Below are 22,959 nucleotides of genomic sequence, written 5' to 3'. Positions count from 1 at the left end.
GTCAACTAGGCAACTGTCATCCAAACAGGGCGACACAGCAGCCTCCGCTGCAAGTATCCACGGGCTACGACTACGCAGCTTGCCGCCTGCGGACGGCATCGGCGACGGGCCAGCGGCTCATCGCCACGCCGGTCTCACCGCTCGGCGTTGTCTTCCTGTGGTCGCTGGCGGCGCTCCTTGCCGGCGGCCTCTTCCTCGCTCTGTGGGTCTTCTGGACCGACGCCGTCCTCGCTCTCGGCGCCCTCGGCGTCTCGCCGCTCGACGCCCGCGCCGTCGATCCGGCCGCCGCTCCGGGCGCCAAGCGCGCCCTGCAGATCCTCGTCCCGCTTTCGGCCTGGGCCCTCCTCTTCGGCCCGTTCCTCGTCCTGCATGCCCTCGCTCTCGCCCCGGGCGGCCGCGTCGCCGCCGATCTACCGGCCGCTGCCGGCGCCGGTGCCAGCGCCGCCGTTTACGGCGTCCTCTTTCTCGTCACCGTCGTCGCGCCGGCCGCCGAAGTTGCCCTCTCCGAGACGGTCAGCGACTCGGCCCGCCCGGCCCAGGCCGAGGCTGCCGCCCTCTGGCCGCCGCGCCTGTATCGCGTCTTCTACCCGCGCGAGCGCCCGTGCTCGCTCAATCTGCTCCCGCGCCTCGCCGTCGCTGCCGTCGCCGCCGCTCAGTACGGCGCCGCCCTCCCCTGGCTCGCCCTCGCCCTTGTCTACCACCCCGAGGCCACCCTCGCCGTCGTCGCCTCGGCCTCGGCCCTCGTCGCCGCCTTTGTCGTCCTCCTCCGCAACATCCGCACCCGCCTCCTCCTCCGCTCCGCCTCTGAGTTTGAGGCCATCGCTGCTTCGGCCTACCTCTACCTCGCCGTCCACCACGGTGCCCAGATCGGGCTCTCCGACGCTCCTCCCGCCCGCGCCACCGTTCGCGCCGCCCTCGCCGCCCTCGCCGCCCTCCACCCGCGCGGCTGGCCCGATCCGGCTGCCCAGCACCTCTTCCTTGCTCTCCTTGTTGCCCTCCGCTACGCCTCCCTCCACCGCGTCCACATTGCCGGCGTCGGGCCCGACCTCGCTCCGCCGGGCTCCATCGTCGCCGAAGACGGCTCCGAGCCCGCGCGCCGCCCAGCCGATCCGCTCGCCCCGCCTCCGCGCGGCTCGGTCCTTGACACCATGGCATACGCCATCAGCGGCGCCCGCGGACCGGATTTACCTGCTCCTGGTCAAGCCAGCGTTACCAGCAGCCTCGCCGCCCGTCTCGCGCCGCTCGCCGACCCCCGCGCCCACGCCCGCGGCGTCGTCTCGGCCCGGCCCATCCGCTTTGTCCTCCGCCCACCGCGCTGGCTCACTGATCGCGTCTCCCGTGCCTGGGAGCGCGCCCGCCGCGACCAGCTCCGCGCCCTTGTCTCTTCTTTTGTCGTCCCGACCTTCCAGTTCACCGCCGGTGTCGCGGTCCTCGTCGTGGGGCCGAGCCATCTCCTCGATGCCATGCCCGTCACCTCGACCACCGCCGTTGCCCTCGTCACCTCGCTCGTCGTCCTGCAGGGCCTCACCACTCCGCTCACCCTCTTCCGCGCCACCTTTGGCACAGTCGCCGACGACGATGACGTCAAGCCCGAGCCCGGCCCGGCCGCATCGCTCTCTACCCGCCTCCATCTCGCCAACGGGCCCGAGCTGCCCGATCTCGAGCTCCGCCCGGCTGACGCCCACCTCGCGCTCGACGGCGAGAGCGACGGCAGCGACGACGGTGGTCACCCCCACATAACCCTTCGCGACGTCGGCCATGAGCTCGACTTTCTGCGCCTCGCTCCGCCTCTGGCCACCCAGCCATCACCCTCGCCCTCATCACCCTCGCCCTCGCCCTCACCCATCACCACCATCCACCATCGCCGCTCCGCCGCCGCCACAGCCGGACCCTACTCCTCGGTCCTCCATCCGTGAGCCTGCGGGCGCCCGCACCCATCGATGCCATCCATCGACCCATCCCACGTCCAGCCGCCTTGTGGCGCTGCTGGGCTTGCCTCCCCCGCAGCCGCGCGAGCAAACTGCGGGACAGAGTGCGGGTAAAGGGGGAGGGGGAGGGTGGCGCGGCAGATATATTTCTATCAAAGCCCACCGACGAACACCGAGTTTCCCTGCCTCCTCCTCTTGCCAACCACCGCCACCCCCATCCATCCCCTCCACCCTCACACCCTCACACCATACCCCTCCCGTCCATGTCGACACCCTCTTCACAGTGCACACACTTACTCGCAGCCAGCACAGCACAGAAAACGCGACAAACCCCTACGCCAGCTCGAACCACCACCGTGACACGTCCAATTTTCTCCATCCCCCCCCCCCCCCTCCGTTTGTTCCCTGTCCCGCATATCATGAATGTTGCGCAGGCAGGCAAACGCAGGGCGACAGGCAAGGACAGCGGCAGAGTGGCAGAGCGACAGAGGAGGCAGCACTGCGCGCACACGACCGAGTGGGCACCACGGACGGGCGGAGGACTGCAGCCACAGCCAGACACGCCCCCCCCCCCAGTACCACCACCATGCCCATGGAGTCGTCGGCAGGGCAGACCGCACAAACCGCCCCACCCCCCACCCCGACCCCGCACCCCGCACTCGCCCCACCACGGCCACTCGCCCCACCACGGCCACTCGCCCCACCACGGCCACTCGCCCCACCACGGCCACTCACCCGCCGACACCCATCAGCTCGACGACACCCACCAACTCGACGACACCCATCAGCTCGACGACACCCATCAGCTCGACGACACCCATCAGCTCGACGACACCCATCAGCTCGACGACACCGAATCAGCCCGACCCGTCACAGACGACGGCTCCGGCATCGCCGGCGCATGCGGCCGTCTCGGCGCTGAAGTCGCAGCTCGCCATGCTGGCTGCGGTGCAGGCGACCCGGGACGAGGCTCGTGCCCGTGCTGCCCGCTCGCTCTCCACCGCTGACAAGCTGCATCACGCTGCCCACGAGCTGAGCGAGGCTGTTGCACGGCGCTCCTCCTCCAAGTCCTCTTCCTCCTCATCCTCATCGTCGTCGTCGATCAAGACCGCCGCCGCTACTCCCACCGGCAACTCCTCGTCATCCTCGTCCTCGTCCTCGTCGCACTCGGCGCTCGCCACCAAGCCGGCTCGCCCAGGCCCACTCCCGATGACCCTCAAGCCGCGCCGTCCGGACGCTCCTCCCGCGCCCGACCGCGACTCGTCGGACATCACCTGGTGCTCCGAGTCGGGCGTCGAGTCCGGCGACGATGCCGGCGACGCAGCTGACGACGGTTCGGGCACCGGGCTGTTCAAGTCGTCAGACTCCGAGCCTCCTGCTCCACACGCACCCGCACCCGCACTCACGTCCGCACCCGACAAGACGCTGTCAGACGACGACGCCAGCTCCATCTCCTCCTCCTCGTCGACCTTTGGAGACGCTGATGGAGCTTCCGAGAAACGCCTACTCCTGCCCGACGACACGCTGGCGGCGCTTTCGCCGCCGGCCAGCCCGCAGTCGTCGGCCTCGTCCGAACTGAGCGACGCTGCTCCCGCTGTCCGCAACACGCACCCTGCGTCGTCGCTCTCATTCTCAGGCTCGACCTCGCTCTCGGTCATCCCGCTCCCGCTGCCAGGCCGTGCCTTTGGCAACGACCTACCACAGCTGGCGGCCCAGCTCAGCATCTCGTCGTCGTCGCTTTCATCGACCCGTTCAGATGCAGATGCTGTCTGCCTTGACCCGCTCCGCCCACCCCGTCTCGACGCCCTCGCCTCGCCCTCGCTTGCCCAGCAGTCATTGGTGCTGGGCTCGTCCACGGGCACGGTCGTCTCGCACTCGTCCGACGACCTCATCGCCCCGCCGTCGCCCATCCAGCCGCGCTTCTTCAACTTTGATGCCTCGACCCTCGTCGAGCGTGCCGCCAAGGTCCGTGCGGAGCAAGCCCGTGCTGCTCGAGATCACGCTCCGCCCTCTGCCCCCGCTCCGCCCCGCGACTTGGTCACTGCCGACCTTGCACCCGCCGGACCGGCTCCGCTTGCCCGCTCGATCCACGGCGCCACCAAGGCCGACTCCCCGTCCAACACCCCACCGGACTCGCCCTCGCCCTTGCCCTCGCCGTCACCGTCACCACCAGGATCGCCGGCCTCTGCAGCCTCCTCCTCCTCCTCCTCCTCAACCTTTTCCTCCACGGAATCGGTCCTGCCGCTACCACCCGCCCCACCCTCGGCCCCACCCCCACCTCCGGCGCTGGCTCCCGCTCCGGCCCTGACCCCGGCTATCCGCAAGACGTCCCTCGTCGACCGAGTCCTCTCCACCGCCACTCTCGCCCACAAGACCGTCTCGTTCTCCTCGCTCCCGCCCCAGACACGGACCATCTCCATCTCGGCCTCGTCGTCCTCGCTCGACTCCAACGGCGAGCCGCGGCTCTCGGCCCACCCCCCCACCCCCCCTCGTCCGGACGAGTCTACCGCCGCGTCATCGCCGCCATCGCCGCCATCGCCGCCGTCACCACTATCGTCGCCGCCGCACTCTCCCGCATCCGCCGCCTCCTCCACTTCCGATCCGTTCTCGGACACCGAGCCGACACCGGCCCCCAAGCCCGAGCCCGAGCCCGAGCCTGCCCCGGCCGCCGAGCCCGTCCCGGCCGCTGAGCCCGCCCCGGCCGCTGAGCTCGCCCCGGCCGCCGAGTCAGATGAGCCCGCAGCACCGCTGGCGATGACCCTTGCTCCGTCCCTCCCGCTCAACTTCTCCACCCTCTCCTCGTTCACCCTCTTTCTCGGCACTCTCCCGCTGCCGCCGGTCACGCTCCCAGCTGCGCTCACCGAGCCCGACGTCCTGGTCATCCCGCTATCGGCCGCACCGCCGCCGACCGCCTACTACCAGCCAACAGCGACCAACCCGCGGCCCAAGGTACTGCTCGGCCACACCAAGGCCTCGTTCGTCGACGAGGACACGCCCGAGCATGCTCTTGACGCCGGCTTTGACGGCGTCGTCATCGCGCCCGACTCTGGACTCGACGGCCTCCACGCCGCCATGGCCATCTTTGCCGCCTTTGAGTCCGAGCCGGCACTCTTTGTCCTCGCCGAGACTCCGTGGGACAACACGGGCCTCATCCCGTCCGAGACCTATAATGTCCTCGACGGCACCCTCATCTCTATCCCGGTGCCCATCGTCTCGCCCGTCGCCTACCCCTCGCTGGCCAACATGCCCTCGCCATCGCCTCACTTTTTCATTCTCGGTCACACCTGCTTCCACTCGGCCGCAGCCCTCGACGCCGCAGAGCTCGCCCGCTTCACTGCCTGGGTCGGCGGCGCCTCTATCCTGCCGTCCATGTGCGTCTGCCGTGACGCACCCATCACCATCGAGGATGTTGCGGCCGCGCGCTACTCGCTCGCCACCGCCTCCACCCTCGTCACCGACGACCCGACCGCCGCGCCCGATCATGCTAACCTCGACGCCCTCGTCTGGCCCTACCCGGCCCTCGCCCTCGGCTCGCTCCACGCCACCGACGAGCGCCTCCACTGGAACTTTCTCCGCGTCTTTGTCGAGAACACCGCCGCCGCCCGCGCCGCAGAGTACACCCGCGGCCTCACCGAGCGCCTCGGCGCCGTCGCCATCACCCTCGACCACGACCACGTCCCCAACCCGGACCCACCGTCGCACGACGTTCCCTCGGACATCGACCGTGACAACCTGTATGACTACCTCGCCCGCGCAGCCGTTCCAGACTTTCTCGAGTCCCTCGGCGACGACGCCCCACCCCGTCGGCCAACGACTTCCTTACCTGGCTCCACGCCACCCTCGAGGCCAAGGTCGCCGACTCGGCGTACGCCGACTACTGCCCGGACACCTTTCTTGACATCCTCGGCAACCTGCCCGGCGAGACATGCCCGCCGGCGCTCCCGCTCCCGGCGCCAACCCCGCTCCATCCTCCGCCGCTCGCCACTCTCGGCGCCACTCCGCTAACGCCCTCGCAGGTCTCCACCCGCCTCTTCCAGGAGCAGATCCACGACGCAGACTCGGCCGGCCAGCGCCAGATGTACGGCAACGCAGGTATCGAGGCCCTCCGCCGCGTCCTCGACATTGCCGCCTCGCTCCGCGAGCGCAACCTCGCCCTCAACATGTCTGCTGCCGCCCCACGCGAGGTCTACGAGGGCGACACCGATGTCAACCCCATCCGCATCGCCCAGCATCCCAAGTTCCAAGAGATGCTTGCTGTCCTCGACTCGGCGGCAGAGCGCCTCGCCCATCCAGCCAACGCAGACCTCATGGCTTTCTTCTCCTCGGACGCCTTTGTCGCCGAGTTCATCGACGCGCTTGCTACCCTCCGTGCCAAGCTCACCACCCGCCTCCGTTCCTCCACCGAGGACATCTACTACGTCACCGTGTGGGAGCTGGACCCGCTCTCGCTGCAGGTCGAGACCTCGCGCGTCCCGCTCAACGACTACCGCATCAACTTCAAGTCGGTGGCCCTCGTCGACCAGGACACCTCGGTCCTCCACATCTACGTCGCCCGCCACCACCCCAATCTCACAGAGGCCGTCACCCACTGCTACATGGCCACAGAGTGCGGTATGTCCCACCGAGGTGCCGTTCTTCTGGAGGCCCTCTTCCGCAAGGACCTCGATCCGTCCCCGGCCTTTACCCCGCGACCACTCCTCCACCTCCTCTCGGACACCCTCATCAACATCCTCGACAATGCCTCGTACGACCAGCTCACCGGCCTCCTCACACACACCGGCGCTGTCATGCAGGTCCACTCGGCGAGAGTCCTCCCCGATGCCCAGGTCCGCCTCCTTGTCCGCCACGCCGCCCAGGTCCATGTCTACGCCAAGTTCCGCCTCCTCGATGAGTGCTCGCTCGTCGGCGAGGCTGATGTCTACCACCTCAAGCCGCTCTTTGAGCCGCTCGAGTGGGCAGGTGGCTCAGAGTCGGCAAAGGCCATTGCCGCAGCCTTTTATGCCGGTGCCTGGTCGCCCTCGGCCTACGCCCTCTCCTCGGCCTTTGCCGGTCTCGGCCGCGCTCTGCTCGCCCTCACCCCGCCACCGTCACACCCTTCGCCGCCGGCCCGCCTCATCTACTCGGCCATGGTTGGCATGGCGCGCTACGCGGGATTCAAGGAGCTCGTCGCCCTTGTCCGCGACGCAAACCCGTTCCTTGTCCGCGAGGGCGGCCTTGCCCTTGTTTACGCAGAGTTTGGCGGCTACACTGAAGACGACGTCATGCGCCTCTTTGGCGTTTCCAAGTTCACCCTCGGCCCGCACATCTACACCGCCGTCCGCGCCAAGCAGCTCCTCGACGCCGACGACGTGCTCGGCCCGCTCAACAACGAGGTTGCGCCCAAGGAGCGCATCCCGCCACTAGTCGTCACCCCCAAGGAGGCCCGCTCGATCACCCACTACGTCACGTCGTTTGCCAACGGCCTGTACTTTATGCTGCCCATGGTCCTCAACCTCCTTCTGGTCCTCACCACGGGCATGGGCCTCCACTCGTCGCTCTTTGTCTCGCCGCTCGCCTCGCAGGTCATGTCCGGCGCCATGCTCACCTCGATCATCCTCATGGGTGCGCTAGACAATGCCTTAGCCCGCGTTGCCTCGCTCTACCTCTTCCAGTGGTCCTACGCCCTCATCGCAGAGCTCACTGTCCGCATGGCCGTTCTCTCCACCATTGTCATGGCCGGCGCCACTCTCGCTCTCCTTCTCGTCTTCTTCCCGGTCATGCTCGCCTCGGAAGGCATCGAGTGGTTGCAGGTCATTGCGGGCGCCATCTTCTTCAATCTCTTCTCGGCCATGCTCTTCACCGCCACCCTCGCCTTTAACCTGCACACCGGCTCCATCTGGACCTCGGCCCTCGGCCTTGTCCTCCTCGGTTCGATGGCGCTCCAGCTCCTCATCAACGTCATCTTCTTCTACGGCACTGGCGCCGTCAAGGAAGAGCACTTTCCGGTCTGGGCGCATGGATCCACGTCCTCGGTCTCGCCTGTGCTGTCGGCCTCATGATCTGGTACCTCATCCGCCACATCAACCACTTGCTCCACAACTACACCAACTACATCAAGCCGACCTCTGAGGCTCAGGTCCACGACTGGTACTACGCCGCAGGCCTCGGCCCGCCGCCGCCGCCGCCCACCACCAACGCGCCCGCCCTCTGCGCTTGGTACATCCAGCACGTCCACACCCAGGACGAGCCGCTGTTCATCGGGCCAAACGGTGAGGCCCTGCCCACTCCCGACGAGCTACCGGAACTCTCACCTGACGAGGTCACCACTCTCACGCCCTGGGCCAAGGCTGCCGCCGCCCGACACATCGTCGAGGCCCGCGCCGCCTACGTCAAGGCCGTCAAAGAGAAGAACTACGTCGGCGACCTCGGCCACATGGTCAAGGAGCGCGTCGACAACTACAAGGTCGAGCTCTCGCTCGTCCACTGGTGGGTCCTGCTCAATGAGCGCGATCTCCCCACCCACGCCTCGGACGAGTGGGACGCATCGCTCAAGCAGGGCAAGGCCGGCTGGCTCCTCAAGCGCCAGACGGACATCCTCCATCGCGGTGGCATTCTGTGGCACCTTGCCGGCGGTGTCGTCGCTCACGGCCCGCTCTACTACATGCTCATGCTCGTCGACCGTCTCGTCCGCATTGCTATGGGCGTCTCGCCCGAGTTCCTCAACCCGGTCTCCGAGTACGAGACCGCCACGTCGTGGGCCCTCGTCTACCTCCTCACTGCCATGGCTGTCGTCGAGCCCGTCCGCACTCGCGTCGAAGCACTCCGAAAGCTCGCGCCCAAGCGCCGCCTCATCCCGGGCCTCACCACTCCGACATCGCTCATCACCGATGAAGTCTCCGTCCGCATCAAGGCCTACCGCGCAGAGCTTGTCCTCGCCTGCTTCGCCCTCATCGTCGTCATCGGCGTTGTCTCGGTCGGCTACGCAGCCTTTGAGGCTCAACCTCCCTCCTCACCTCGGACGTCTCCATTGTCATGGTTTGGCCGTGGGAGCGGACGCCCACCTCGCCTCGCGCCACCATCTCGGCCGGTGCTCTCTTCTACGTCTCATCGCTCTCGTACACTGGCTTTATTCTCGGCGCGTACAACTCGATGTTCTTGCCAGCGCCCAAGGCCCCGCTCGTCCTCTCCACCATGGCCTGCCTCATCTTTGGCGCCATCGCTTCAGTCATCTCGGTCTGGATCTCATCGTCGACCGACTTTGCCGTTTTCGGCCTCTTTGCGGCCTGCTGGGCCTACGCCGGCGTCACTGCCGTCATGGTCCAGCGCGGCCTCACTGCCACCGAAGACTACAAGGGCCTTTCAGTCGAGTTGCAGCGCGCCATGCAGTCGGACGCGCTGCAGACCGCCGGCCAGCGGTATGTGGGCGAGACCGATGCCGCCGACACCCCGGACCTCGAGGTTGTCCAGGCTGCTCTTCTCGATCGCCTCCACGCCCATCTGCCGGCCCACGAGCGGCTTGCTGTCCTCCCGTCGTCCACACTCGGTGCTTCCATCCTGGACGTCATCTACGACTCGGTCCGTGCCGCAGAGGCCGGCGAGTGGGCGCCTGACTCGCTCTCGGCGCTAGCGTGCAAGGCAATTCCGGGCGCATCGGCTCTGCTCCGCCTCGCGGCGGATCGTTTCGCTCGCGGCCACACCTCGATCGTTCTCGTTCCCGAGTCGGTCCTCTACGAGTCGCCGCGCCACCGGTACGCAGCACTCGGTGACCTTGCGCCGGCGCCTGAAGGCAGCAGCGGCGGAAGCGGCCTTGTCGCTCGCCTCACCGTCTACGTCGGCGTTGTCCTCGGCCTCAAGCCCGAGCAGTACATCCTGACCGCGGCGCAGGCGCTCATGCACGAGACTGCCGAGCTGGTGTGCAATCACCCGCACTCGACCGCCGTCCTTGCCGAGCTCCTTGTCTCGGCACCGGGCCTCACCCTCTCACCGGTCCCGCTCCGCATTCGCAGGCAGATGGAACTTGTACCCGAGTCGCAGCTGGTGGCCCTATACAAGGCGACGCCTAAGGTGACCGCCAGCCTTGGCCTGCTAGGCGCCGACATTGAGGTCAAGTGGAAGACGCAGATCCCACACAATGCCCGTGCCTTTGTTTGCGCCCTCCTCGAGACGCTCCTCGTCCTCAAGTCGTGCCTCGACATTGACGTCGTCGCTGCAGTCGCCCATCTTGACCACGACGACATGCAGGCTGCGCTCGATTACCTCGGTCTCACCCGGCTGCAGGCGACGACCAAGATCGCAGTCTCGACGGTCTCGGCCACGCTCGCACTTCTCATTGCTGACGCCGCGGTCATTGCGCTCGACCGGCGGCGGCAGCCTTACGGCGCGCCCAAGCTTCCGCTTGGCGAGCCGGTCAAGGTTCTGCCGCCGCTCCGGCTCGCCCGCCGCCAGCAGTACCACGACAAGATCAATCTCTTCCGCGAGATCGCCACCGCGCCACCGTCGATCTTCAAGCGCATCCAGCACTGGCTCGACGACGTCGTCCGGCTCATCTTCCTCTGTGGCACTGGCGACGACTCGTTCCCCATCGAGTACCATACCGCCATCACCCAGTACTTTGGCCCGCTCACTGTCAAGCTCGTCCGCCCGCTCCCCTACATCTACAAGTACTTTGCCATCCGCACGGTTGACTTTCTGGTGTGGAAGGCACTCACCCACTGGCGTGACTACATGCGCGATCTGGCCCAGCAGGCTGTCGGCGTCGAGCGTATTCGCATTGTCGGTGCCGACTCGCGGAGGCTGCTGGGTGTCCAGCGCATGGACCCCGCAAGCCGCGAACACTCATCCTTCCGCTGCCGGCGCCCCCGACCGAACCTGACGACGCAGCCGAAGCCGAAGCTGGCGCCGAGGCTGATGAGGCCGCGGCCGAGGCCGAGTTTGACCCCAACATGCCCAAGCTTATCGAGGGCATGGTTGTTGCCGGGCACGTGGCCGATCCGCGCGCCGGGCCCGGCAAGGCCAAGCTTATCCACAACGTGGTCTACGACGAGGAGCTGCGGCTGCTGGCGACGACGGCCGGTGGAAAGGGCTCGCTCTTTGCACATGCCCAAGTCGGCCTCGAGGCTGGATCGCGGATCCCCCTCGAGGCGTTTGAGCTCGCACACGAGCCGGATGTGGCAAGTTCGCTGGCGGCTGGCTGTGCCGGCGCAGCCGTCCGCTTTGCTGACAGCCACCCGGCCGCTGTCCAGACAGCACTCAAACAGGCGAACCTCTTCCCGCTGGACGAGCTCTGCCCGCGCGCTGGTAGCTCGCCAGCCGACATCTACACGATGTTCAACGTCTTTCCGGAGATCGAGGCTGTAGTCCAGTTTGACGCTGCCGGCCGCATGGCCAACCGTATCATCAAGCTCGGCATCGAGCTGCCCGAGCCCGAGCCCGAGCCCGAGCCCGAGTCCGAGCCTGATCCCGAGCCTGAGCCCGAGCCCGAGCCTGAGCCCGAGCCCAACATCCTCGCGGCCCATTCGTCCACATCATCAGTCGTGTCAGCCACGTCAGAGCTGCTGTCGAACGAGCAAGGCGCCGAGGCTGGACGCGGGACCGATTCCGACTCTCTCGGCCTCTCATCGGGCTCGCTGGCCTCGATGCGCACGTCGATGTCGCCGCTGGGCTCGGTCTCAGGCGTTGCGTCTTCGTCGTCGACATCGTCGTTCAGCTCAACGTCTTCGGTCAACTCGGCGTCTTCAAGCGCAGCCGCCGGCAAAGCCGGAGAGGCTGTAGAGCAGCAAGAGGCGCTGTCGTCGGAAGAGTACTCGTACGAGACGACCGATGCGTCGGCAACGCCGGTGTCCGAGTCGTACTACTACGACGCCAACGTCGATGGGTCGCCGATTATCGGCGCGCTCGACCTTTACTCGGACGATGCCTTTATCTCAGAGTCCATCTCGGGCTCGCTTCTGACGATGCCGGCGCCTGCAGCAGGTGCTGCCACGTTGGATGTGCTGGACATGTCGTCGGCCACCTTGTCGGCCTCTTTGCGCTCGTTGCCCGACGTCCCGGTGATACCACGCGAGTCGAGTGCGCTCGGTCTCGCCATCTCGTCATCGTTCTCGTCGGAAGAGGGCGACGGTTCTGGGGCCCACGGCATGGCCAACATCCGTGCGTCGACCATCTCGCTTGGCTCGCGGCAGGCGTCGACGATGTCGCGGCCAAACGGCTCGCAGATGAACATGCCGGGCTCGTCGGTCTCGGGCATCCTCCGCAACTCGCGGTCGATCCTGCGGTCGGCGTCATCGGCTGGAGGCTCGCAGATGGTCAAGCGCACCGTCTCGTTTGCCGGCCTTGATCCGCCACAGTCGTCGACAACGTCGCTGGCAGATGGTGAGTCTGGCCTGGACGAGGCCGACGGCGAGGCCGACAACGTGGCCGGCGGCATGGGCACACCGGCGCAGTCGGGCACGATCGAGGTGCCTGCTGCGGTGCCACTAGTGGCAGGCCTGTTTGGCAAGTCGACCGAGACGCTTGTGGCGTCTGCACAGCTGGTCGAGGACAAGGTCTTTGGCCACGCAAGCGGCGAGGCGGAGCAGGAGCGGGAGCTGCCACCCGAGGCCGACTTTCCATTCTTCCTCCTCAACGCGGTGTTTGTGTACGAGGAGACGGACGTGGCGACGGCGGCGCCCGCAGTGGCAGCGCAGATTCCCAACGTGCCTATCCTTGTCAACACACGGCCGACGCCTAGCGAGCTCGCAACCGCCGGGCATGCACACGTTGCCATCCACTGGGCGCCGTCGACAGACCGGCTGCTTGGCATTGAGCGGCATGTTGAAGGCGGCGACTCGCTGCTGGAAGTCCACCTCTACCGGCACATGCGGCATCCGATTGTGCGCGTGCGGCGGATCCTGACCAAGGCGAGCGACGAGGAGGTGGCCGAGGGCGGGCGGCGTAAGTACGTTCCGTTCACTGTCCTGCTAGCCGACTCGGAGCGGTCCGTCAACGATACGGAGCAGCACATTGATGACGCCGAGTTCACCCCCTTTGCCGACTCGTTCGGCCTCTCGTCGTCAATCAAGCCCGGAGTCTCGCTTGCCGAGATCGACCTCGCCATCCCGCTCGAGGTCCTCAACTCGAACGTTGACAAGCTGGACCGCGGCCTGCCCGAGACCGGCGAGAGTGGCGGCAGCGAGAGAGGCTCAGGAGGCTCGGGAGACTCGGTCTCGGGCTCCGGGTCGGGCTCGGAGAGCGGAGTCGGAACGCCGCTTGTGTCGAGGGCTGAAGCGCTGGCGGCCGAGGCGCTCAAGTACGCGCCGCTCGGCTTCCTCGGGATCGGACAGGCGAGCGAGGCCGAAGAGCTAGAAATGGTGGAAGAGCACGGCGGAAGACAGCCTGCTATTGCGGCGCGGATGTCGCTGTGGGCGCTGTGGCACAAGTCGAAGATCGAAGGCAACTTTGCGCGGCTGTGGGACGCGCGCATCCTCCGGCTCGACCCGCTGCTCCACGAGTACTGGTCGCTCCGCGACGGATGCCAGATCGAGGCTGCGCGCGACTGGATGCGTGCGCACGCGGCGATTGTGGGGCCAGCCATCTGGGTGGCGGACGCCAAGGACAAGCGGTCGCAGTACGCCATCAAGGTCGCCGACCTGTTTGCCATGGGCCCGGGCGGCAGCTCCAAGGAGTTTTCGGCGACGGCGGCGGGCGACTCTGCGTCGCTGCTGGGGACAACGAACGAGCTGCCGGCTTTCACCTCGCTCGCGCTCGACTCTGGAACATGGCCGTCTGACGGCGGCGGAGTGGCGTCGTGCCGGCGCGACACGATCGACCGGGTGTGGGGCATCCGGTGGGTGGCGTTCTCCGAGGTGGGCCACCCGGCCAAGACGCTCCACTACCAGGTGGAGGAGAACGTGGAGCGGCTTGTGCTCATTCCGCTGTGGGCGCCGACTCTGCGGGCCCTGCGGAGCACATTCTGACCGACGTGCCGTTTACGACGCTGGCGCGGATGGTGTGGGCGACGACGACCGAGGTCATCCAGGAGCGGTTCTGCCCGCTCCTGCACGACATGGTCGACGCGCTGCTCATTCCGATGCCGTCGGCGGCGGACCTTGAGGGCTGCGGCTCGATGCTGGTCAACATCTACCACTACTTCCAGACCTTTGACTGGACGACGACGTGGAGCTCGGGGGCGGTGCGCGGGGCGTGGCGGACGGCGTGGCTCAACGCGGAGAACGCCAACGAGGACGAGCTCGTGCTGGCGGAGCGGGTGACGCTCGACGAGATTGACGCCAGCCTCGGCCTGTTTATGCACTTTCTGATGCCGCTGGCGGTGCCGCTCCCGCAGCGGCTGGGCGTGACGCATGCCACGCACCACGGGGTGCAAGCCATGGTGGGCGTGGTGGCCAAGCTCCTGCTGGGCACCTCGTTTGTCATCTGGGACCACGGCATGCTGTACCGCGAGCGGGTGCGTGCCCTCTCCGAAGCGACGGGCTTCTCGGTCTTTGTGCGCAACGCGCTCTCGCGGCTGACGGTCCTCGCGTGCTACGTCAACTACCACTACTCGGACGCGGTCATCAGCTGTGCCTCGTTCGGCAACCCGGCGTGGCAGGAGGTGCTCGGCTCGGGCGGCGGCTCCGACTCGCGGCGGATCGACATGCTGGCGCGGATGTCACCGGTGGTCAACGGCATGGAGACGGACCGGTTCAAGCCCATCCGGGCCAACGAGGAGGAGTTCCCCGCGGCCGTCATGCTCTCGCACGTCTACGATCTCAAGGACGTGAAGAACGCCATCGGCGCGGCCGACGTCATCGTCAACGAGTTTGGCCTCTCGTGCTTCAAGCTCATCATCTACGGCTCGCTGACCAAGGCGCCGGGCTACGTGGCCGAGTGCCGCGACATGATTGCCGCCGGCGCGCTGGCCAACAACGTCAACCTGGCCGGCTTTGGCAACGCCACTCAGGTCCTCCCGCGCGGCTGGCTCTTCCTCAACTCGTCGCAGAGTGAGGGCCTACCGCTGGCGCTCGGCGAGGCCGGGCTGGCGGGCCTGCCTGTGGTCTGCACCGACGTGGGCGGCTCGCGCGAGGTGGTCTCGGACGACAAGCACGTGTACGGGCGGATTGTCCCGCCGCGCAACTCGCGGGCTCTGGGGCGGGCCATGATCGAAGTCATGGCCATGCTCAACGAGCTCGAGGCCATTGTGACGGTGGACGAGGACGGCCCGCTGCCCGAGCGCGAGCTCGAGCTGGAGGACTTTAAGCCGCTCAAGCCAAACGGGAAGGACCTGCTGGAACGGATGATGGAGATGCGGGTGAAGCGGCGGCGGCTGGGCATGCTCTACCGCGCCTTTGTGCTGGCCAACTTTGGCATCGTCCGCTACGTCCGCGAGCACGCACAGAGCCTGTACCTCGCCTCGTACCGCACGGCCGAGCGGCGGACCAAGGCGCGGCTGGTCCTAGCCGGCCTGGTGGAGCAGGGCGCCGAGGTGGACATCTCGCGGCACATGAAGCCGTCGCTGGCCGCCGATGGCGCCGGCGGCGGCGCCCTGCTGGAGGAGCTCTACGACGCCCTGCCCACCGCCACTGCCGCCAAGCACGCCGAGCTCCTCTCGCAGGCTGCCGGCCAGCAGATGGCGCTTCTTGAGCGCATCTCCAAGCTCGAGCAGGAGCTGAGCAGGGCGGCGCCGGTCATGACCGGCAAGGAGGGCAAGGGCGGCGCCGGCGGCGGCATCGGCGGCGGCAGCATGGCCGGTGGCGGTGACGGCCTCTCGCGCTGGGAGAGCACCGCCGCCGTCGCCCCGGACGGCTCGGGCTTGCTCGCCGGCGGCCGGTCCTCAGTCCGCATGTCGTCCGGCATCTCGGCCGGCCTGCTCTCGGTCCTCTCGGCCGGGCTCTCGGCCTCGGTCGTCGGCTTTGGCCCGCACTTTTCCGATAACGACGACGACGGCAGCGATAGCTCGTCGTACGACGCCTTTGCCGCCGAGGAGACCGAGGTCCGCCTCGGCGAGGTCTCGGGCATGCTGCTCCCGGTCAAGCTCGCCAGGCAGATGTCGACGGCCGACGCCAAGCGCACCTCCAAGCGCCGCCGAGTCCGGCGCAAGGACTCGGCGCTCATCGGCGACTACGTCTACGACGAGTACGAGTATGAGTACGATGGGCCGCCGGCGCCCGGCGGCGGCAGGTCGTCGCTCTGGCGTGAGGTGTCCAAGGCCAAGCTGCGGAGCCAGCGATCGGCCTCGCGCGGCTCGCTGAGCACGCTGCGGTCGATGTCGTCGCTGGCGCGGCTGAACGAGGCGTCCAAGCAGTCGGACGCGTACCGCGAGCGGCTGCTGGCCGGGATGGCCCGCCCGCGCCGCCGGCAGCTGGAGGGCCTGATGCGGTGGACGTCGACCGGGCTGGACGACGCCGCCACCGCCTCGGCCGCCGCCGCCGCACGCAAGGCCACTCCGCAGGCCGCCAACATGACCGCCGCAGCCGCCGCCGCCGCACGCACCGCAGCCGTCACCGCAGACGTCTTCCACCTCGAGCGCCTCGACACCATCGAGTCGTTCGACTCGGGCCGCAACTCACCGAATCCGCCGTCATCGCCGGCGGCGGCGGAGCAGGATGCCGATGCCGACGCCGACGCCGACGCCGACGCCGACAGCGCAGGCCGCCGGCGCCGGGAGAAGGTGAGTCGGCGCAGGCGCCGACGGCGGCGGGCGGCGAGCCGGTCCGAGTCCACAGAGCGTGTGGGTGCCCAGCCCAAGACGAAGGAGCTGCTCTCGCCGCGGCGGACGAACCGGTCACCGCTGGTGCCGCCGACGGCGCCGATGACCGCCCAGCTGCCGCTGCCCGGGCAGTCGCGGCGGCGGCTGTCAAACGACGAGAACCACGGCAAGGCGAGCGGCGAGCGGCGGAAGCGGCGGCGGCGGCGGAGTGATACGGCGGTGTCTTCGGCGGCGGTGCAATCACCACCGCCAGCGCAGCCGCCATCAGCAGCAGTGCGGGCCATTGAGCGCGACGCGTTTGACACGAGACAGAGCGCCGACCAGCAGAGCTCGCGCGAGCCGACGCCCGACCCACGCGCGTTGCCACTGAAAGATGACGACGCCGCGAGCAGGCTGTTGATGGATGCTGCCTCCGAGGCCACCGTCCGCCAGCGGCTGCAGACGATCGAGCCGCCGGCTGACTACGCGTACGAGGAGTCGATACCCGAGGTGACTGTCGATCCCGAGCCGGAGCCGGAGCCTGTGCCCGAGCCGAAGCCGGAGCCTGTGCCCGAGCCGAAGCCGGAGCCCGAGCCCGAGCCGGAGCCGGAGCCTGTGCCCGAGGCAGAGGCAGAGGCGTGGCCGGCAGCGGTGGTCCCTGCGCCGGCGGTGGTACCGCCGGCGGCGCGGGCGCGGGTGCACATGCCCGGGCGCGAGCGCGCGGAGCGCGGGGCCTTGGGCACGCTGCTGGGTGATCGCCGGGCGGATCAGCGGCGCAGAGTGGCGCAGCGCGGGCGCGGGCGCCGGCGCGGGCGCGGCACAGCTCGAGGCGGTGCCGGGCCGGGCGCCGGGCGTGGGCTGGCGGCGCTGTCTGGCGGGCGCGGGAGCGGCAGCGAGAGGCGGATCCGCACCACGCCGCCCAAGACGCACGCCGGCGGAAGCCCTGGCGGAGCTGGTGGCAGCGCAGCCGGCGGTGGCAGTGGCGGCGGCGGGCTGGCCAGTGCTGTGGGCCTCAGCCCGCTTGTCAGCGGGCGGTGGACGCCCGGGGCGACGCCCGGCGGCGTGTACGGGCGGGCCGGGCGCGGACTGGGCCAGGCGACGCCGCGGACAGCCGAGGTTGTCGATCGCGAGCTTGTCCGTGAGGAGCAGCGGGTGCGGCAGCGAGAGGCTGCCGAGGAGCTTGCGGTCGAGGCTGCGGTCGAGCTGCTCCACCGCCGCGGTCCGCGGACGCAGCGGATGGGGCCGTCTGGGCGAGTGCGGGCGGCAGCCGGGCTCGCAGCCGGGCTCGCCGGGCTCAGCAGCAGCATGCCGGCAGATAGCGGCGGCACGACGTCCGAGGCCCGCACCACCACGCCACCTAGCGGTCGCGGCTCAACACCGGGCAGCAGCACAGGCTCGCTGCCCGGGACGGGCGGCGGCAGCAGCGGCGTGGCGGTGCTGCTCTCGCCATCGCCGGGTCGGGCCAAGAGCGGCAAGGTGCTGCGGCGCGGGCCCGGCAGTGGCGGCGGGCGATGGCTGTAGCTAAAGACATGTCTTGAGCACAAGAGAAGGGTGAGGGGGGTGAGAGGAGGGGGGGGGGGGGCGTTTAGTCCGAGTCGTCGGCGTGTGCGGCGGCGTTGCGGGCAGTATGCTCGGAGAGGACCTTGTGCAGGTGCTTCTCGCGGGCGTCGGCGTCGTGCCAGCGGCCGCGGACAAGAGTGTTGTAGACAGGGAGGATGATGGCCCAGAGGAGGATGGCCAGGCCGATGGCGATGCATGCGATGAGGATGGTGCCGGCAAACTCTGCCGAGTCGCCGTCAACGTTGAGGATGTCAGCGAGGAGCGAGGTGGTGTAGACGAGGAGGAGGAGGGCGTGTGCGGCAATGTCGACGATGTTGGTGCGGCGGAAGTAGTAGGGCATGACCTCGTAGTCGAGGACGACCGAGGCGAGGAGGGTGATGATGATGACGATGTGGCGCTGGATGGCGTTGACGCCCAGGAAGGTGACGATGACGGCGAGAAAGAGGCGGCGGAGGAGAAAGATGGCGGCAAAGAAGCGCGACTTTGAGCGGAAGGCGTCGAACCAGAAGCCGAACGAGGTGTTGATGAGGTAGGTGGTGGGGAAGAACTCGAGGATGGTCATGACGGCGAGGAGGACGACGACCGGGAGCACGATGTAGGCCACCAGCGGGATGCCCTTCTCCACCGTGGAGAGATAGTTGCACGGGAGGTGCGGCATGGCCACCATGAACGACACGCCCGACACCGGGTCGTCCTCGCAGTGGAAGACGTTGAGCGAGAACGAGGCGATGGGGAAGAAGAAGTAGTTGAGGGTGAGGAAGACGACGTAGATGACCTGTCCGCCGTAGATGGCCCACTTGGATGCCGGCGTTGCCGGGACGGCCACCAGCTCCAGCGCCTCGTCCTCCGAGACGAGCCCGAGCGGCGGCGCCTCGTCGTGCTGCGAGAGCTCGTAGGCCGAGGCCGAGGCCGAAGCCGAGGCCGAGACCGACGTCGACCGGCGGATCGCCTCCTGCTCTTCGTCGTCCGAGAGCAGCGACGAGGAGAGGTGAGAGTCCGAGTGGCTGCTGCTGGCGCCTGCGGCGCGGGCGGCAAAGGCGGCACGGGCCTTGCCGTAGCGGAGGACAAACTTGAGGGTGAAGATGAGGAGGATGAGGGTGGCGACGATGACCGGGAGGGCCATCATGGCGGTGTAGCGGGCGGCAAAGGTGCGGAATGGCGGGAAGCACTCGAGGCCGATGCCCTCGGACGACGACTTGGTGAACTCGCCGACGGCGAGGACGGGGACCACCGAGGCCGGGACCGAGAGGTCGGCGACGCAGATGGCGAGCGTCTGGAAGAAGTTGATCGAGACCTGGATGATCGACTGGATGTACAGCCGGAGCGACCGCCGCCGGTCGCGGAGCGAGTCGACCTCCTCCACCACCGACGATGAGGCCACTGTCTCGGCGTCGAGCTCACCAGACCGCTTCCACAGCTGCTGGCTGTGGCCTTGCCTGCTCTGCGCCCGTGAGTACGCTGCCGGCGCCACCCTGTTGCGTGTCGACCGCAGCGTAGAGCGCGAGTTGGAGAGCGATTCAGAGCCGGTCTCGGCCGACCTGGACGCCTTGGACGCCTTGGACGCCTTGGACGCCTTGGACGCCTTGGACGCCTTGGACGCCCTGGACGCCTTGGACGCCTTGGACGCCTTGGACGCCTTGGTGTGGGAGCGCGAGCGGGAGCGGGACTTGGCCTCCTCCTGCTCCTCGTCGTAGGACGAGCCGATGGTGTCAAAGGTGTAGTCCTCGTCCTCCTCGGCCTCCGAGTGATGGTGGACGCTGCCAAAGTGGTGGTCGGCCATGACGGACGAGGCCTTGTGGTGGACGGTGGCGGCCATGGCGCGGACGCCGATCATAGGCGTGTAGACGCGCTCGATGCGCGGAATGACGTCGCGGATACCGGCGATGGCAAAGGCGGCGCCGAGGACGAGGAGGGTGAAGACGATGAAGATGATGGGCCAGACGACGTCGTCCGGGTTGCACCTGATGCACTCGCCGTCACGGCTAAAGTACTCGTCCTTGCACTCGGCGCAGAGCCGGCCGGTGTGGCCCTCCTTGCACGAGAAGGTGCCCTGGGTGTTGACCACGCATGGGTTGTTCGAGTCGGTCTCCTTCATGGCGCCAAACGAGCACGCCTTCATCACCTCGGTGACGGCCACAAGTGCCTTGGTCGCCGTTGACGCCTCGTCTGTGGACGACGAGGTGGTGGTGGCGCGGACGGCAGCGCGGACGGCGGCGCGAAAGGGCGCGGCAGCAGCGGCACGACGACGGGCCTCAAACGAGGAGGCAGCAGCAATGGCAGCGGCGCGCGAGGCCGATGGCGGGGCGTCCGAGTCATACAGGTCGACGTCGTCGAGATGGACGAGGGCCTCGGGAAACGAGTCCTCGTCGGGCGGGAGGAAGATGAGATCGTCGTCGATGGGCTCGCCGTCGGTAAAGTTGGCGGCGTCCGGGAGCGAGTAGTTGATAGAGCGGGCGCTGGGGATGCCAAAGGGGAGGTCGATGGTGATGATGCGGCGGAGCGGAAAGTAGCCGGTGATGGGGGAGATGCGCGAGGTGGTGCGGCGGGTGGGGTAGCCCTCGCACTTTGCGTGCGGCAGGCAGGGGAGGCAGGCGCCGAGCGAGTTGTTGTAGAAGCCGTCGAGGCAGTTGCAGAGGAGGTACGAGTGGTACGAGTGGTCGATGCTGATGCTGAGCGTGCCTGCGTTAGCGGTAAAGGTGGGCAGGCGGCGTTGTCCAACGAGCCGGTGTCGACGGCCGAGACGTAGTCGAGCGTGATGAACGAGGGGACGAGCGAGCCCGGGCCGTCGAGGCGAGTAAAGTTGTTGCCCGAGAGGTCGAGCGAGCGGAGGGTGGGAAGGCACCAAACGAGTCCGAGATGGGCCCGTAGAACTCGTTGTTGGAGAGGTCGATCTCGTAGAGGAAGGGGAAGCCCTCGGCGGCGTCGGTGGAGACCACAACCAGCGAGGAGAGCAGGTTGTCGGCGAGAGAGATCTCCGAGAGCAACTCAAAGCGAGAGAGGTAGCCAAAGTCGAAGAACGGGTAGGGGAAGGTGAGCTCGTTGTTGGAGAGGTCGATCGAGGTGAGGATGCTCGGCAGGGCGCGGAGGACGTCGACGAGCGAGCTGAGCCTGTTGCCCGACGCGTCGAGGGCGGCGAGCGAAGTGGTGTTGGCAAAGTCCTCATAGTACTCGGAGAAGCCCGGATCAAAGCCGGTGAGCTCGTTGTTGGCGACCGAGAGCTCGCGGAGGCTCGCGATGTGGATGGCCGGGAGGAGGCCGCCAATGTTGTTGTTGGCGAGCGAGAGCGAGGAAAGGCTGGTAAAGGCCAGCAAGTTCGGGACGGCGGTGAGGAGGTTGTGCGAGAGGTCGAGGACCTCGATGGAGACAATGGCACCGGGCGGAGGAGTGGCGACGTCGGTAAAACTGTTTTGCGAGAGATCGAGGCGCTCGAGCTCGGTGACGAGGAAAATGCCCTGCGGCACGACGCCCTCGAGGCTGTTGCCCGAGAGGTCGATGACGTCGAGCGTGAGGCTGGCGCTGAAGAGGCTCGGCGGGATGGGCCCCGTGAGGCGGTTGTTGGCGACGCGGAACTCGTTGAGCGAGGCGTAGGCCGAGAGGTCAGTCGGCAGCGGGCCGGTGATGTTGTTGTTGGAGATGAGAATAGATCGGACGGCCTGGGGGAAGTTGTAGGCGATGAGAAGGCCGCCAAACAGGTTGCCCTCGAGGTTGAGCGTCTCGACGTCGAGGCTGGCCCAGGAGAGCGGGATGGCGTCGCCGGAGATGGAGTTTGAGGCGAGGTTGATGGTCCTGATGGAGACCCACTCGCCGATACGGACGGGGAGCGAGCCCGAGATGCGGTTGTTAGAGAGGTCGAGGACGGTGAGATCGAGGAGGTTGCCGATGGACTCGGGGAGCGAGCCAACAAGGCCAAGCTGCGGGAGGAGGAGCTGGTCGATGCTTCCGCCCTCGTTGCAGACAATGCCGGCCCAGTTGTCGTAGCACGGGTCGGCCCCCTCTACAAACAGCCACGGCTTGCCATTGACATTGGTCGAGGCCCAGTTCCACGACGGCCCGTTGAGCGAGATGTACAGGTCACGAAGGGCGTCGGTCTCGGGCTCGACAAGCGGCATCTGTTCAAAGACGAGCTCGATGGGTGGACCGAGGGCTCTGTTAGCGAGCGGACCCGCAGTGTCGAGGATGAACGAGATGGCGGTAAAGACAGAATGATGGTTGCCTGCCATGGGAGCGCCGGCGTCTGCAAACTCGTTGTACCAGCTCCCGTGGCCGACATCCGTCTTGTCGTCGGCCTCTGCGCCAAACGGCTGTTCGACGAAAAACTTGTCCAGCAGCACTGCACGAGCACCAGCTGCTTGCGCCTTGGCCACCATCTCATCCACCGCGCATGGCAGCGAGACCAAATCGAGGCCCGTCCGCGGATGACGGCGATCAACGTGCGCTTCGTCAAAAACCACGGCTTTGCCCAAAAAACCCCCGGCGGCGATGGAGCGCAAGGATTGGTGGTAAAGACGACGACAGGCAGCGCTTCAAAGCCCTGCGCGGGCATGGCCGAGAACTGTGTGTAACCACCCATAAGCATCTCTGCCGGACTCATCGCCGGGTCACTCGAAGTCAACGAGCCCGTCACATCGTTTTGGCTCGCTGCGTCGCGAATGGTCAGTGCCATCGCCGAGAGCGACGTCGTCGTCCAGACGAGTGCCACCACATAGACCGCCAGCATGGTGGTGGTACATGAGGGGAGGGGGATGGCCATGTCGAGGGAGGAGGAGGGGAGTGGGAGTGGGGTGGGAGGGGGGGAGGGAAGGGGGGGGGGGGGAAGGGGTGGGGGCGGGG

At 67.7% G+C, this 22,959-nt stretch overlaps 3 protein-coding genes across 3 annotated transcripts in view; 2 read left to right on the top strand and 1 right to left on the bottom strand.

Annotated features, from left to right (window-relative positions):
* AMSG_11275 (uncharacterized protein) overlaps positions 1–1,916 on the top strand; it is a gene marked incomplete at both ends in the record, with an annotated part of 3,033 nt that extends 1,117 nt beyond the window's left edge. The window contains one exon of the mRNA XM_013897357.1: positions 42–1,916. Coding sequence (XP_013752811.1) covers positions 42–1,916 — 1,875 coding nt within the window. The remainder of the gene's footprint in view (positions 1–41) is intronic.
* Positions 1,917–2,864: 948 nt separating this feature from the next.
* Positions 2,865–18,113, top strand: AMSG_11274 (glycosyl transferase group 1; the record flags this gene model as incomplete). The annotated part of the gene is made up of 7 exons (XM_013897356.1): positions 2,865–3,893; positions 4,254–5,687; positions 5,774–7,939; positions 8,026–8,880; positions 8,958–10,683; positions 10,716–13,807; positions 13,852–18,113. 7 exons carry the CDS (start codon positions 2,865–2,867, stop codon positions 18,088–18,090), a joined length of 14,541 nt encoding a protein of 4,846 aa, XP_013752810.1. The 3' UTR covers positions 18,091–18,113.
* A 25-nt stretch (positions 18,114–18,138) lies between these two features.
* On the bottom strand, positions 18,139–22,846 carry AMSG_11273 (TKL/LRRK protein kinase; the record flags this gene model as incomplete). Its single annotated transcript, XM_013897355.1, has 3 exons — positions 18,139–20,808; positions 20,972–22,496; positions 22,637–22,846. 3 exons carry the CDS (start codon positions 22,844–22,846, stop codon positions 18,155–18,157), a joined length of 4,389 nt encoding a protein of 1,462 aa, XP_013752809.1. The 3' UTR covers positions 18,139–18,154.
* Positions 22,847–22,959: the final 113 nt, after the last annotated feature.

This window comes from Thecamonas trahens, assembly GCF_000142905.1.
Source record: "Thecamonas trahens ATCC 50062 unplaced genomic scaffold supercont1.74, whole genome shotgun sequence".
Taxonomy (NCBI): Eukaryota; order Apusomonadida; family Apusomonadidae; genus Thecamonas; species Thecamonas trahens.
Note: the sequence above shows the minus strand (reverse complement) of the source record. Positions and strands in the feature narration are given on the sequence as shown.